Consider the following 12,710-nt stretch of genomic DNA (forward strand, 5'->3'; position numbering starts at 1 on the left):
TGCATTCCTTGTTTTATTAGATGAAAATGCCGATCTGGTTTCAATTATTTAGTAGATTGATACAGTTTTAGCCCATTGGCCATACTGATAAGATCAGACTGCAAATAAATAAGAGAATGGTTAACGGAAAGAATAGGAATCGGTTCCATCGCTGTTTTTCAGGATACGTTTCAGGGTATTTCCTGTACATTCCAGTACATTTCACAATATGAATTTAGAGCAGAACCACCACCCATTCCAGTGTATAATTCAAACTCTGAAAAAGACACACACATCTCTGGAACAGTGCAAGAGGAGCACTTGCACTAGTACCTGCAGCACAGAGTCTGCCTGTCAGTACAACAAAGCAGCCTTCACCCAGTCCTTACTTTGGCTAACACCTGGTTCTTAATTCTTTGTTTAATTAATAGTGGTAACCCCAACTAAAGAGATTATGAAGGCCAAAAGACTATGCTTAGCCCTTGAGTGCTAACAAAGATAGGCATGCTAGTGCAAGAAGTGCAGGATGAAACAGAGTCGACATCAACGGCCTGTCTGCAGGATTCCCAGAGCTGAGTCAACACAAGTGCTGCAGTGAAGCGAGAACTGCCTGCACAAGGCAGCGAAGGAACAAAGACTCTGCTCCCACTGAACTGGAAGAGAAGGGCTTCACCATCTTTAACAATCAAGTTCTCAAAGAAACAAAAGAGAAATGTAAACTACAGAAATGGATTCAGTGAAAAGAGAATATATATGAACAGACAGCACAGATTTAGTTTTATTTAAAGCTGCAATTCCTTATTCTGACACCCAGCTGCACAACATACCCTGAGCCGTACCAAAGAGTGAGAGGGGGGGGGGAAAAAAAAAAAAAAAAAGACAGGAAGAAAAGTTTTCAGCACCTCTGAGATCTGGGCAACATCAGATAAAGCAACACAGCTAGAACTTCTAGAGCTCAGTATTCTAAAACCGAGTCAGAAATCAGTGCATGCATGGGAGAACTTAGCAGTGGCAAGTTAACGCTGACACGGACTGAGAGCGCAGTGACGCTGGTTGAGAGCAGCACCCGGGGAGGAAGCCTGTACCAAGCAGCAGTGCAACAAACTCTTAGTGCAACTCCACCAGTGACACAAAATCTTACACCACATCACAAACCTTCCACATGAGCTTTTGACAGACAAATCATTTGTGAGAAATCAAGTAACCGTATAAAATGAGTTTGTCAAACACACATAGGAAGATCCACCTCTTTTACTGATAGTGGCTGCTGATTATAGCTTAGAATTTTAAGTGACTACCAATTTCAGAGGCTTAAAGAAGTGCTGAAAAAATTAATACCATCAGATTAACAGCTGCATATCAGACCAGGAACAGAAATCAGGGTTATTTGTTGTGTTTTGTCCAGGTCCTTAACACTTCCCAACCAGCAGTTTTTCCATCTGTATGTAAACCACAACATACAACCCCCAGATTCCAGATGTGCTCAACATGCATGTTCTGGCCAGACCCCTGGCCAGAGTCCACCTTAGTAGCTGCTCTTCTCACAGCTCATGGGAGTTTGCGTGAGGCTCCGGAAGCTTGTCAGTGTCACAGTTTTTAATCAGCTGAAAGAGGAACTCGACCTGTTTCTCGTAATTCTCAACCGAGATTCTCTCATTCAACCCATGGATCCTGGAAGAAAAAGAACGTTTTTCATTCCAGCATGCATTTGTGACCCATCTGCATGTACCCAGCACCCTGCTTGCCCGTTCACTTCATAAAGCAATGCACAGCATAAAAATACACCAAATACTGCACTGTAACTGCAACGTCTGGCCCTCAGGCCAACCAAATTTACTGGTTCTAAGGCTCACAGCAGAACAACTAAGACCATGTGGCAAAGAAATAACAGTATTCCAGTGCTCTGCCCATTTCTTGGCCATTTATGTTACTGTCCTGTACAGCTACAAGAACACTCCTGTATCACCTGCACCTCAATAAAACGACAGATCTAGTACATGCTAAATAAACAAAGAATCCCTTGCATGATGATGTTCTTTGTTATCACTTTACTCCAGGAAACCTAACTTGAAGCTTTAAGGAGCAAACAAATTCAGGGTGGCATGTATCCAAACATACAGATAAATCTCTTAAACAAGGCCAAGTACCAGAACACCTTTCCCACTGCTGCGCTGTATAAAGGGCCCAGGCACTCCACAGTGTGGCCGTACTACCCAACCGAGGTCCTGCCTGCATCTGAGGTATCGAAGAGTCAGGGCTAACACTCCCCCAGTGTAATTACCACCCCCTATGTGTGCAGCACCCAAATCTGCAGGAAATGGTGCCCTAACAGAATGTGAGGCACCACCATGCCAAGGTATACAAAGTTGGGTTTCCTTCTTCTGCCAAATGCATATCAATTTTCTCTTTCCCTAGTCCCCACCCCAAACAGCTGCCCACATGCAGACAGAGCACAGTACCTGGGAAGATCATCTGATTTCAAGAGCAGTGGGTTAAATCGATAAATGGCATTTGTGACATTAGTGAAATGCCTGCTGTCTGTGTTTCCAACACACGTGCCTGGAAAACAAACCTCAGGTTTACTTTGCACAAGAGCAGCAATTTAATGACCCACACAGAAGAAAGGAAAGGCATCTGGTAACAGTTCTATATAACCCGTAGCTACACCAAAAGCAAATAACTGGAAACAGTTTATTGGTACATCCTGAAAGAACATTCTCTCCTTCATGAACAGGAAGAACTGACATACAATTCAACCATTCTAAGAACAGCCATGATGCTCAGCCTCCACAAAAATTTAAGCTTCAAACTGCAGTCCAACAAACTGCAGAACTAGGAAGGATCTGTGAGAAAGGGAAGGGGCTGGGATCGTAAGGAACAATACAGAAAAGCAGGAATGGCTTTGCCAGCTACGAAAACAATAAAAGAAGAGCTAAAGCAAGAAGACCTCCTACTCTCCCTCACAATTCCTTTCTTCCCTGAAGAGATTCCTTTGTATGTGCAGAGAGTCAAATTCAAGGCTCATTGTTTCTGTCAGCTTCCTGTTTGCTTTTTTACTTCCACTATTAAAAAACAACATTAAAACTTTTAGAACATAAAGAGGGAATGGAATAAAAAGAGGAAAAAACAGCTGTTTCCAGTAGTTAAGAGTTGGGGTGGAGAAGTACACAGAAAATGGAAACAAGTCAATATTGGGGATGAGGGACAGAAAAGCAGGGCGGAAGCTGGAGAGGAAACAACAATCATCATGTGCTCGCTGTTACCTGGGACTACACTGTCAACATCTGGGAAAGTATCCAGAATGGTTCTTTGAAAAATATGGACTCCAAATGTCTGGTCATCCCAAGGGCTAATGGGGAGCGGGTCAAAGGCCTCTACTACATCAATCTTCACTCTGTCATCAGCAACAGTGTTCCTCACTGTCTCTAGCACCTACGGGTAAAGCACAGAGATTAAATAAGCAGAAGAAATGAGAGCGCATCCCTTCTAGATATCAGCAAATGTGCCACTTTCCAGAAAACACTTGTCCATGAATTTCCAACTGTAGCTGCAAATACAGATGCACAGTTAGGACTGAAACTGTGTGGCAGTCTCTCTTCCTCTTACTCAGTGGATGGTTGATACTTAAGCCAATTTTTTTAACCCCAGTGCACATCACTGTCTCAAGGTATTCCTGAACTGCTTCAGTCCTGAAAGGCAGGTGGTCAACCTGCTGCTACTTGGTAGTTAGGTCATCCAAGTAAATAATCCAGAAAAGCTTCAGAGAGATAAACTTTCAGCAAAGGTTTGGGAAGGGAGGATATTATTTACTGACAATGTTTCACAGCTGTCCTTGGCTGGACAGGCATGTCATACCTACTGAAGTGTGCAAAATTCCCATATTCTCACAGGTCACAAACTTTAACACTTCTGTTCCATAATCACATACGATCCCTGTGCTCTGTGGCACAAGACAACTTCTGAAATCTGCTCGATGTAACTGCAAGGCACGCTTCCCAGTTTGGTCTACCTCTTGCTCTGCTCCACGTTCAGAAGCCATAGTAAACAATGCACTTGGCAATCCATCTCAGAGGAGGGGAAAAGACATTAGATAAACACTTGTCACTGCTCTCCCCTTGGACATCGAGCCATTGACTGCAACTCTGAGAGCGGCCGTCCAGCCAATTCCTGATCCACCGAGCGGTCGATCCACCAAATCCACGTCTCTCCAACGTGGAGACAAGGATGTCGTGTGGGACAGGATCAAACGCTTTGCACAAGTCCAATTCCCAAATCTTGTATGAATACAGGGAGAGATGAAAAGAGTATTTGTATAGAACAGATCTGCTGCCACAAATGGCCGAGTGCCACCCTGCTCAGAAAGGGATGGAGAACAGCCCCGCGTCCGGGGGTACCGTAAGTACCTCGGTGGCCTTCTCTGCAGAGTGGATCCGGAAGTTCACAGTTGCTTTTGCAGAAGATGGGATGACGTTTGTCTAGAAAAGAGGAATGACCGAAACTTAAAAGGAAATTAAAACCAAATTAAAATGCCAACTGCAAACTCAGAGACTGCTCAAACAACTCCAGGTCTCCGACTAGTGTTTCACTGTTCCCACCGAGTGTGATCTCTCTTTCTGCACTCTGTGTTAAAATACTGTAAATCTCATCTATGCAGGTAACTACACAAAGAAATATTCATCAATTCAACAAAAATGAAGTTAGCTGTTATACAGTTTTCCTCCTGAGTTAAGCCCTCTCCCTTCAGAAACTTTATATTGAGAAATTCTGAAAGTTTATGTTGGGTTTTTTAAGCAGTATTTTTACCTCACTGTCATATTGCTTTTCCCCATGCATGAGACATTTAAGTTGCTTAACAAATGATGGTACTGAAGACACATAACTCTTCTTTTCTACAGAATGAATATTTGTAATTTTGTTAAACAAAAAAAATATATAATCCTTAGGAAAAAAAACCCCAAGAAACCAGGGTGTCACTTCTCTCTTGGCCACTCAGTGTCACTGTTCAGCCACTGCATCTTGTTTTCTTGCCCAGTGATGCTTTTCAGTAACAAATTTTTTCAGGGACACACTGAACAGCCTGTTTATTTTCCAGGGCTACAGTATTTTTGGATAGCTACACCTCCTTATCAGGGCAAGATTTGGCTGTATCAGCCAGAACCTGTTATCTCTCAGTCCAAGGTGCACACCAACCCTGCTCTAACAGAGGTAAGTGCCAGACCTGCGCTCACAAACACAAGACCCCACCTGGGCTAGGGAAGTGTTTATGACTGTGACCGTTTCAAATCCTGTCATTGATACTTTGTATGAATACACAGAAAACACTCTCGTCCATCCCAAAATATAAACAATCTTAACACTGGTTTACAGAGATCTTTTTGTAAAAGAGAACAGATACTTGTGAAACAAAGTAATTTTCAACTGTAGCTAAATCCAAGCCACATCTAAAGTAAAAATGAGACTGGTGGTGACACCACACAGGGTCTAAGACCAGGGCCCGTACTGATCTTGTAACTGGATATAAATAGGTGGAAACCAAATGTCCTAGTTGTCTCATCGTACTACATGGAGACAAATCAAAATGAAGCTACCTTGATTCCTGCGTTGAACATGGTGACTGCTGTAGTAGTTCGAATCAAGGCATTGGTGGAAGGTTTCCAGGCAAGAACTCTTACAAAAAAGAAAAAAAAAAAACCACCAACATTTTTCAAAGAAGCTTAATATTGATAAAACATAAGCACCACAGTTACATAGGCAATAAGCTGTATGATGGCCTATTCAATTAACAGCTGTTGTTAATGGTAAATGTTAATACAACGTTTACCGCTAATAACAATGGTTATTAATAACAATGGTTATTAATGGCAAAGCACTGACATTGTCTAAACTATGAAATGCTATAACTGGTTTCCTGAGAAGACTAGAAAAGGCTAGTGGTCTTCATCTTCTAAGGGTGAGAGCCTGCGAACGGTCATCCAGGATGTATTTTCTTACCTGCTGACAATAGGTGAAAACAGCCATAGATTGCTCATGATGAGATTGAGAGGAAAGCTGAACTAAGTGGAAGAAATAAAACCACAAATCAGAAAGTTTCTAGTTTTCAGGAACAGAGTGCAGTCACTTGGCTATGGTTGAAGTAATTCCAGCAGAAACAATTATCTGGGAGAAAGGCCAGCTTAAGTCTTTTCCTTTCCAGGAACTACATAACTATGCTCTAAATTCATATGCTGGGTTACTCTTCACTTGTTAATATGAAAATCTGAGAATGAAATCATAGTTCTTTCCTCACCTCTGATGCAAGGTGCTCCACAGTCATGAGTTCTGGCCCATAGCCAAACAGATTGCGCAAGGGATTCTGCTCCAGCCTAGAGCAAAGCAAATCAACATCTGAAATTTAAAAAAATCTCTGACTATTACTGCTCCAGAAGGTTGACGGGAATCTGATGTCTAAAATGTATCCATGTATTTGAGATGCAATCACACTTTCCCCTCCTGGTAAGTAAATCTGCGAGCACAGCTCCACGACAGATTTCTGAGCATCCCAGTCACATGCAAAGACTTTCTTTCAAGAGGAGCTGAAAAAATCAAAAAGCATGACTCTTGTAAAGAATACATGGTAATCTAGAAAAATATCACACCAAATTCCATCATATCTGGACATACTAATTTTTTTCTAAAATATATATTTATTAGCCAGTTTGATACCTACACAGACACGTAATGAGATGATTTACCCAGTCACATTCTGACTTTATGCCAGGTTTATTGGCTTGGATAATCACCAGCTAGAGGTAGCAGGTATGTGCAAGAATAAATTCCAGAGAAATTCTGCAACCCAATTAAAGCAGTCTCTACAGAGTAAATTAAAACAAATATTGAAAAAGAAAGTCTCATATCAGTGACTTAGGAGTCTGCCTGGCTGTCTTCAACATTAGATGACAGGGAAGCTCTCACCTGGACACTGCTGCTGCAAGAATGCCAATAGTTGTCTCCTTAGGAGGAAAGGATGAATGTCCTGGCTCTTTTTCCACAGTGAAGTTCAGTGTTATTGAACCCTTTTCTGTGATAGCAATTCTGGTCAATGATATATAAATAAAATAAATGATTAATGCAACTCCAAACACACATGCACAGACTACAGGTGAAAAGAACGACTCTGCATATTTTTAGTACCATAAAAACCACCAAAAAAGCAGCAACAACAAATCCCTAAACACAATCTTTAAATGTTTGGAGGACTGATGTGTTGGCTGCTTTTCCAGTGAGCAGACTTTACAGCATACTATTAACATGCTTGCACTAGCTCAGGGGACCATTCTGCTTTTGTCAGCACAGCTGTGATGGACAGCAAGCAAACTCTGGAGGCCTTTTGCTTGCACTTTGTGCCACTGCTGTAGCTTTAGCAAGGCCAACACTGCCACATGCCTTGAAAACATATTTTATTGACATTAGCAAGGTCATTTCTCACAAATTATTGAATATGGATCAATTCCATCATGGTGGAACTGTGTTCTCTTTTACTTACACAGCTACTGGCTTCTTCACTCCTGCAATGATGCCATCCAGTATTGCGCTCCCCTCATCCAGTAAGAAGGAGAGTTTCACTCCTCTGGCTTCCAGCAGAGCTGCAATCTCCATTGCTCCCTTCCGACCAAACACCTGCCAGAATCCAGGCAGAGGAACTGCTCAGATCAAGCCGTGCCTTTGGGAAGAACACTGGAGAACATCTTGCTGTTGACAGTGACCAGTGTTACAATGCAAAGAACGCAAGAAACCCCCTAGTGAACAGCTCCAGAGCAACCTGTCAAGAAAAGATTCTTCCCCGCAAAACTCGTTGCAGGTTAACGGCCTCGCAGCAGACAGATTTACATCCGCCCCAAGCAACGCTCTCATTCACCAGTCACTGAATGCTGCTTTGAATCCTACTAGTTCCTGGACACAGGGATATCTCCGGGCTAGAAGCTCCACAGATTACTCATTCTAAAGGACTATTCATTTTAACTATCAGCCATTCTTTGTCTTTATATTTTGAAAATGAATAAACAAAACCACCTCATCTGTCTCTTCCTACTGTTTACTAGGGGGCATACCCACAACAAAGTGGAATATTTTTGTTAGTTCTTCCTGATCATTTGGAACAACCATGTAAATCTTAAGCCAGCTTTTCATGTACTATATTTACTCCAAAATGTGACTCCTGCTGAACCTTCCACGCAGAAAAGAATTTGAACCAACACTCTGCTGTGTTCTTTTCTCTTTGCTCATCACACCAAACCCTTTGTCCATGTCATCTAAAGCCAAACAATCAATATATAACTATGACCACGTGCCTGACACAGTATCTACCCACATAATCAAGATAAACAGGAAAGACTTTCTAGCCAAACAACGTTTAAAAATGAAGCCTTGTTACATACATGAACGCAAACAACTTGTTATTTTGATGAAACGAAAGAAAATACCTCTTCATCATGTCCAATACCAACATAGAAAGATCTGCGGGGTCTGTAATTTCTTCTCAGCAAAAATTCTAGAGCTTGCAGAATACCCTGCAGAAAAAAAAGCAGAATGCAGTGTACTATTCTTGTGTGTTAGTGAAGAGAATGAATGTAAAAGAATGCAATGCAATGTAAAAGAAATATGATGCATTCACAGCCCTTAAGGAGACTTTGTCCTGCTCACAGTTGAGCTTTTATTTCTACAACTCCTACTGATGATATTCATATTTTCTGGAAAACACACTGCAATATTTTTGATCAATAATGCTTAAGACTTAGTGTGCTACACAGTGTCAGTGTAAATACACAAAATACAGTGTAGGCTTGTTCTCGCTACTGATGAAGTCAGTGACAAACTGCACAGGAAGCACGACAGAGTTATAATTATCCAAGGAATTCACTGTTCCTTTAAACTGCCTATCCTACACACAGCTTGGCTCTGACTTGAGCTACCAGATCCATTTATTTTAATGAGCAGTATATTTTGTACAAAAAGGGCTAAGATGACAGAAGCAGAACAAGAAACTTAATCTGAAGAGTGAGCAATGAAATCTACTATTTGCTACATGATTCCATCTCATCTGTTTTTCAATTTAAGCTAGTTAATTCTTTACATCAGAAGAAATTATATCACCTCTACCTTGTCAGCACCCATTTTTGCTGTGTTCACTGAAATTGCTGATTTTTATTGTCCATTTGTGGAGTTACTCGTGCAGTCCACAGTAGAAAGAAGCACCAAAACAAAGTTTTAAGTGGCAAGGCTTTGAAACTGATGATCAAACAACCTGAAGAAACTTTCCGGGAGCATGGCCTGTGACCCAATGAGCAGCCACAGCATCTGTGACACTGGTTTGCTAAACATCTGTTTAAATTTAAATACAGGGCTGTCATGGAAGTACCTCTGCAAGTCACAAAGGACTATTTTCCTTATTAATTTTTCCATCAACCTTTTCCCAAATGAGAAATCTTTCACAGATCAGTCTTTTTTGCACTTCATTCCTCCCAAATGTACTTAGTACAACAGCTCTTTGTTCTGCCACAGACTAGATAAAAGATACAAGGTTATTTGACTATAATATTGAATAAACATTGTTTACTTTGAAACTCAAGCCTTTTCAAAGGGCCAGGTTTGGCTTTGAATGCCCATGTGACACATGGGAAAAAGAAAAAGGTCTATCCCTGATTTCAAAGACAGCATTTGACATAAAATTTAAATATGGCATGTAACCAGATACATCTGCTTCTGTGAATATCTTTTTCTGTATCTTCTAAGAGCTTTAACTCTGCTTTCTTCAATAATAAAAGACCGCTCCACTTCATCTCTAGGAAAAGTTGGGAGAAAACTGCAGGGCTTAGGAATTTATCACTAACATCCTGCATTTAAAGAGGGGCAAGAGAGACAATATAGAAAATTTCAAGAGAAGAGATTCCTCCAATCTGCCTTTTTCAGGCTTTGTATCTCTCTGAAATTATATTACCAAGACAACGTACTATGGCAGAGTTTTTGTTATCCAGCGTTCCTCGTCCATAGATGAAACCTTCATGCTCTGCAGCTGAGAAAGGAGGGAAATCCCAGCCCTCGGGGGGAGCAGGCACAACATCCATGTGTGCAAGCAGCATATAGGGCATCATTTCAGGGTTAGAACCCTGAACAGTAAAGAGATGGCTGTATTTCCCAACAATTTCATGTTGAATGAACTTTGAAGAAAATACAGCTGGGAAGACTGTTAAGAAAAAAATTAAAAACATGTGAGGAAGAAAAATTAACAGTACCATCCAATTTTAATCATTATATACTCCATAGAGTAGCCATCTATTTAGTCTCAAGGGGAGCACTGTAGATAAGACTGGCCACAACAAATTTGCTTCAGGAAGCAGATGTGCAGCTTTGTTCTCACACTCCTACCAATCCATCTCACTTTGTATTTAAGACTTCCCTAAGCAAACCCAGGAACTGTTGTTTACCAGTGCTGCAGCTGTTTTGCAGGCAGCAACGATGGGACTGCCAAAAAAGTTAGGCTGCAGCAGGGGTAGTCTTACTCTTGGTTTTTTTTTGTTTTGGTTTGTTTTTTTTTTTTAATGACAAGGTCATTTAACCATCTCAAGGACCAAAACCCACCATTACAAAAAGACATTTGAACTTTCTTCTAGCTTTGGCCATTGCTACACCATAGTACACTGTTGCAGAGGTGACTTATGTATGTCATTTTTGCCAGTCCTTTCTTGAGGAAAAACAAAATAAAACTCCATTCCATTATATTCAAGAACCATATATACTCTCTTCAATTTGTTTACGAAAATAATTGAGCAGCAGAGATTGCTAAGGATGAAATTTTAGTACCTTCCTGAATATAATTCCCAAATTCTGCCATGGCAGTTGTATTCAAGTCCTCTGGAGACACGGAAACAGTTGGGATTTTAATAGCACCTTCAATGAAATACAAAACAGAAATCATTTGACATGGAAATCAGTCAATCAATATTTGAATTGCGTTTCAAAAGGGAAAGTATTTATGTTCCTAAGTATTTTCCAGGCTTTAAGGTTTATTTCACAGGATAGTAAGAGCTGCCACTATCAAACACACTGATACACTTCAGCTGAGCTGTGCACCACCAGCACACCAGTATTTCCTTCCACTCTCAGCCAAGGTATTTCTCTAGATACTTCAACTCCATTTTTCATTCTAAAGTGTTGAATGATATTGTTAGAAAAGTTACTGTCCAGAAGCAGCTGCATTTTTCTAGGGTGACCTGATTCCTCACAGCCATAAACTATTCTGGCAGCAAAGCAGGCAGCTTAGTTGGCAGTTCACGGTTTTCAATAGTAAGTCAGGTTGCGATGGCAAGATTGTTGTAACATCTTCTTTCATACCACTCCAACCTATTAAGATACATAAAGACAGGCCTTTTGTTGGTCCTTCCAGTCTGCTCTGTGATTTGAACAGGGTCAGACAGGGCTGCTCTTCAACACTGAGTCAGTCATGCAAACTATGGGTATGACTTAGTCCCAATCACAGCTGCCTCTCCTAAGAGCACGTCAAGTGAGGTTACAGATTCTTTTAAAGGTCGTGCTATTCAAGAAGAAACACATAAAATATCTCTCTCTTGTATCCCTGCATTCTCCTATTAAAAACATATGTAAACAGAATTTGCTAGGCAATAAATCTTACAAACCAGCGAAGTATGAGATCTACAGAACCCAGCCCCTACTTGAACAGGCCAGGACTATCGCTTCATGCCAGATTGTGGTTTCCTGTAAACTGCCAACCCTCATGAGCTCCAAATATCCTCAGAGTCTTCTGCAGAAGACTGTGTCAGACAGCACAAACACACCCTGGCTTGTTACAGACAGGCTGCCTGCAGCAAAGTGGTGCACAAGGTTTCAGCCAGCAAGAAAAATAAAAAACCTGTCAATGATTTATCTAGCGGACAGAGATGCCTAGCAAACGCAGTCATGGGGTGCCTGGTGCATTCTGCATGTATGAGAGGGCAACACTACAGAAAATCAACACGGGTTGAAAGTTGGCTTCAGGAGAATAAACCACCGGTTTCCTCCAAGGGGAAAGCACCTTCTTCACTGCTGCCCCGTTCCCACCCGTGCCCCACGGCCGGCTCTCGGTGCCAACCTCTCTCCTTGCAGAGACCCGCCACAGCCCCAGGGCGAGCTCGGGACGCCCCAGCCGCGACGCCAAGGAAACCGGGGGCCGGCAACAACCCCTGGCCCAGGGGTGGAGGGGGGCACTCGGGCTGCAGGCCCCCGGGGAGGCCCGGGAGGGCGGGGGCAGCCAGGGCGGCCCGCTGGGCCCCCTCACCTCGCAGCGCCTCCTTGAGCTCCAGCCTCTCGCCGGCACTGAAGGCGGCGGTGCCGCCGCGCCGCGCCCACCGCCGCGGGACCGCCGGGGCGCGCAGGACGTAGGCGCGGAGCAGCACGGCGGCCCCCAGCGCCAGCAGCACCGCGCACAGCCCCAGGCCCGCGGCACAGGCCGCGGCCCGCCGCCGCCCGCTCCCGCCCGCCATCCCCAGCCGGACTTGGGCCGCCGCCCCGCTGAGGAGCGGACGGGCGTGGCCGAACGCCAATCGGCGCGCACCCGCCCGAGAGGATGGCCAATGGGCGGCTTGGGCCCGCCTCCTCCGCGAGAGCTCTTGGGCGTCGTAGTTCTGCGCCGCGGCACGTTCGAAATGGCGGCGGCGGCGGCGGCGGCGGCGGCGGCGGGCGGGGGGGCGGGCGGGCGGGGG

At 43.2% G+C, this 12,710-nt stretch overlaps 1 protein-coding gene across 1 annotated transcript; it reads right to left on the reverse strand.

Moving 5' to 3' along the window:
• PM20D1 (peptidase M20 domain containing 1) lies at nucleotides 1-12,491 on the reverse strand. Its single transcript, XM_074893705.1, has 13 exons — nucleotides 12,287-12,491; nucleotides 10,816-10,902; nucleotides 9,966-10,198; nucleotides 8,439-8,525; nucleotides 7,502-7,635; nucleotides 6,931-7,050; nucleotides 6,266-6,341; nucleotides 5,971-6,032; nucleotides 5,568-5,646; nucleotides 4,383-4,454; nucleotides 3,243-3,411; nucleotides 2,439-2,538; nucleotides 1-1,650 (listed from the first exon to the last, which is right to left on the reverse strand). The coding sequence occupies exons 1-13, from the start codon at nucleotides 12,489-12,491 to the stop codon at nucleotides 1,521-1,523; spliced, it is 1,554 nt and encodes a 517-aa protein (XP_074749806.1). The 3' UTR covers nucleotides 1-1,520.
• Between the last annotated feature and the right edge of the window lie 219 nt (nucleotides 12,492-12,710).

Source organism: Strix uralensis, chromosome 24 (assembly GCF_047716275.1).
Source record: "Strix uralensis isolate ZFMK-TIS-50842 chromosome 24, bStrUra1, whole genome shotgun sequence".
NCBI classification, from domain to species: domain Eukaryota; kingdom Metazoa; phylum Chordata; class Aves; order Strigiformes; family Strigidae; genus Strix; species Strix uralensis.

What these genes read in the sequence shown, in the direction of transcription:
- PM20D1 (XM_074893705.1), bottom strand. Translation starts at nt 12,491, where the DNA reads ATGGCGGGCGGGAGCGGGCGGCGGCGGGCCGCGGCCTGTGCCGCGGGC. An exon ending in ATAACAAAAACTCTGCCATA is followed by an intron (nt 8,526 to 9,965) that starts GTACGTTGTCTT and finishes TTTTTTCTGCAG; the next exon opens with GGTATTCTGCAAGCTCTAGA. An exon ending in GTGAAGAAGCCAGTAGCTGT is followed by an intron (nt 7,051 to 7,501) that starts GTAAGTAAAAGA and finishes ATCATTGACCAG; the next exon opens with AATTGCTATCACAGAAAAGG.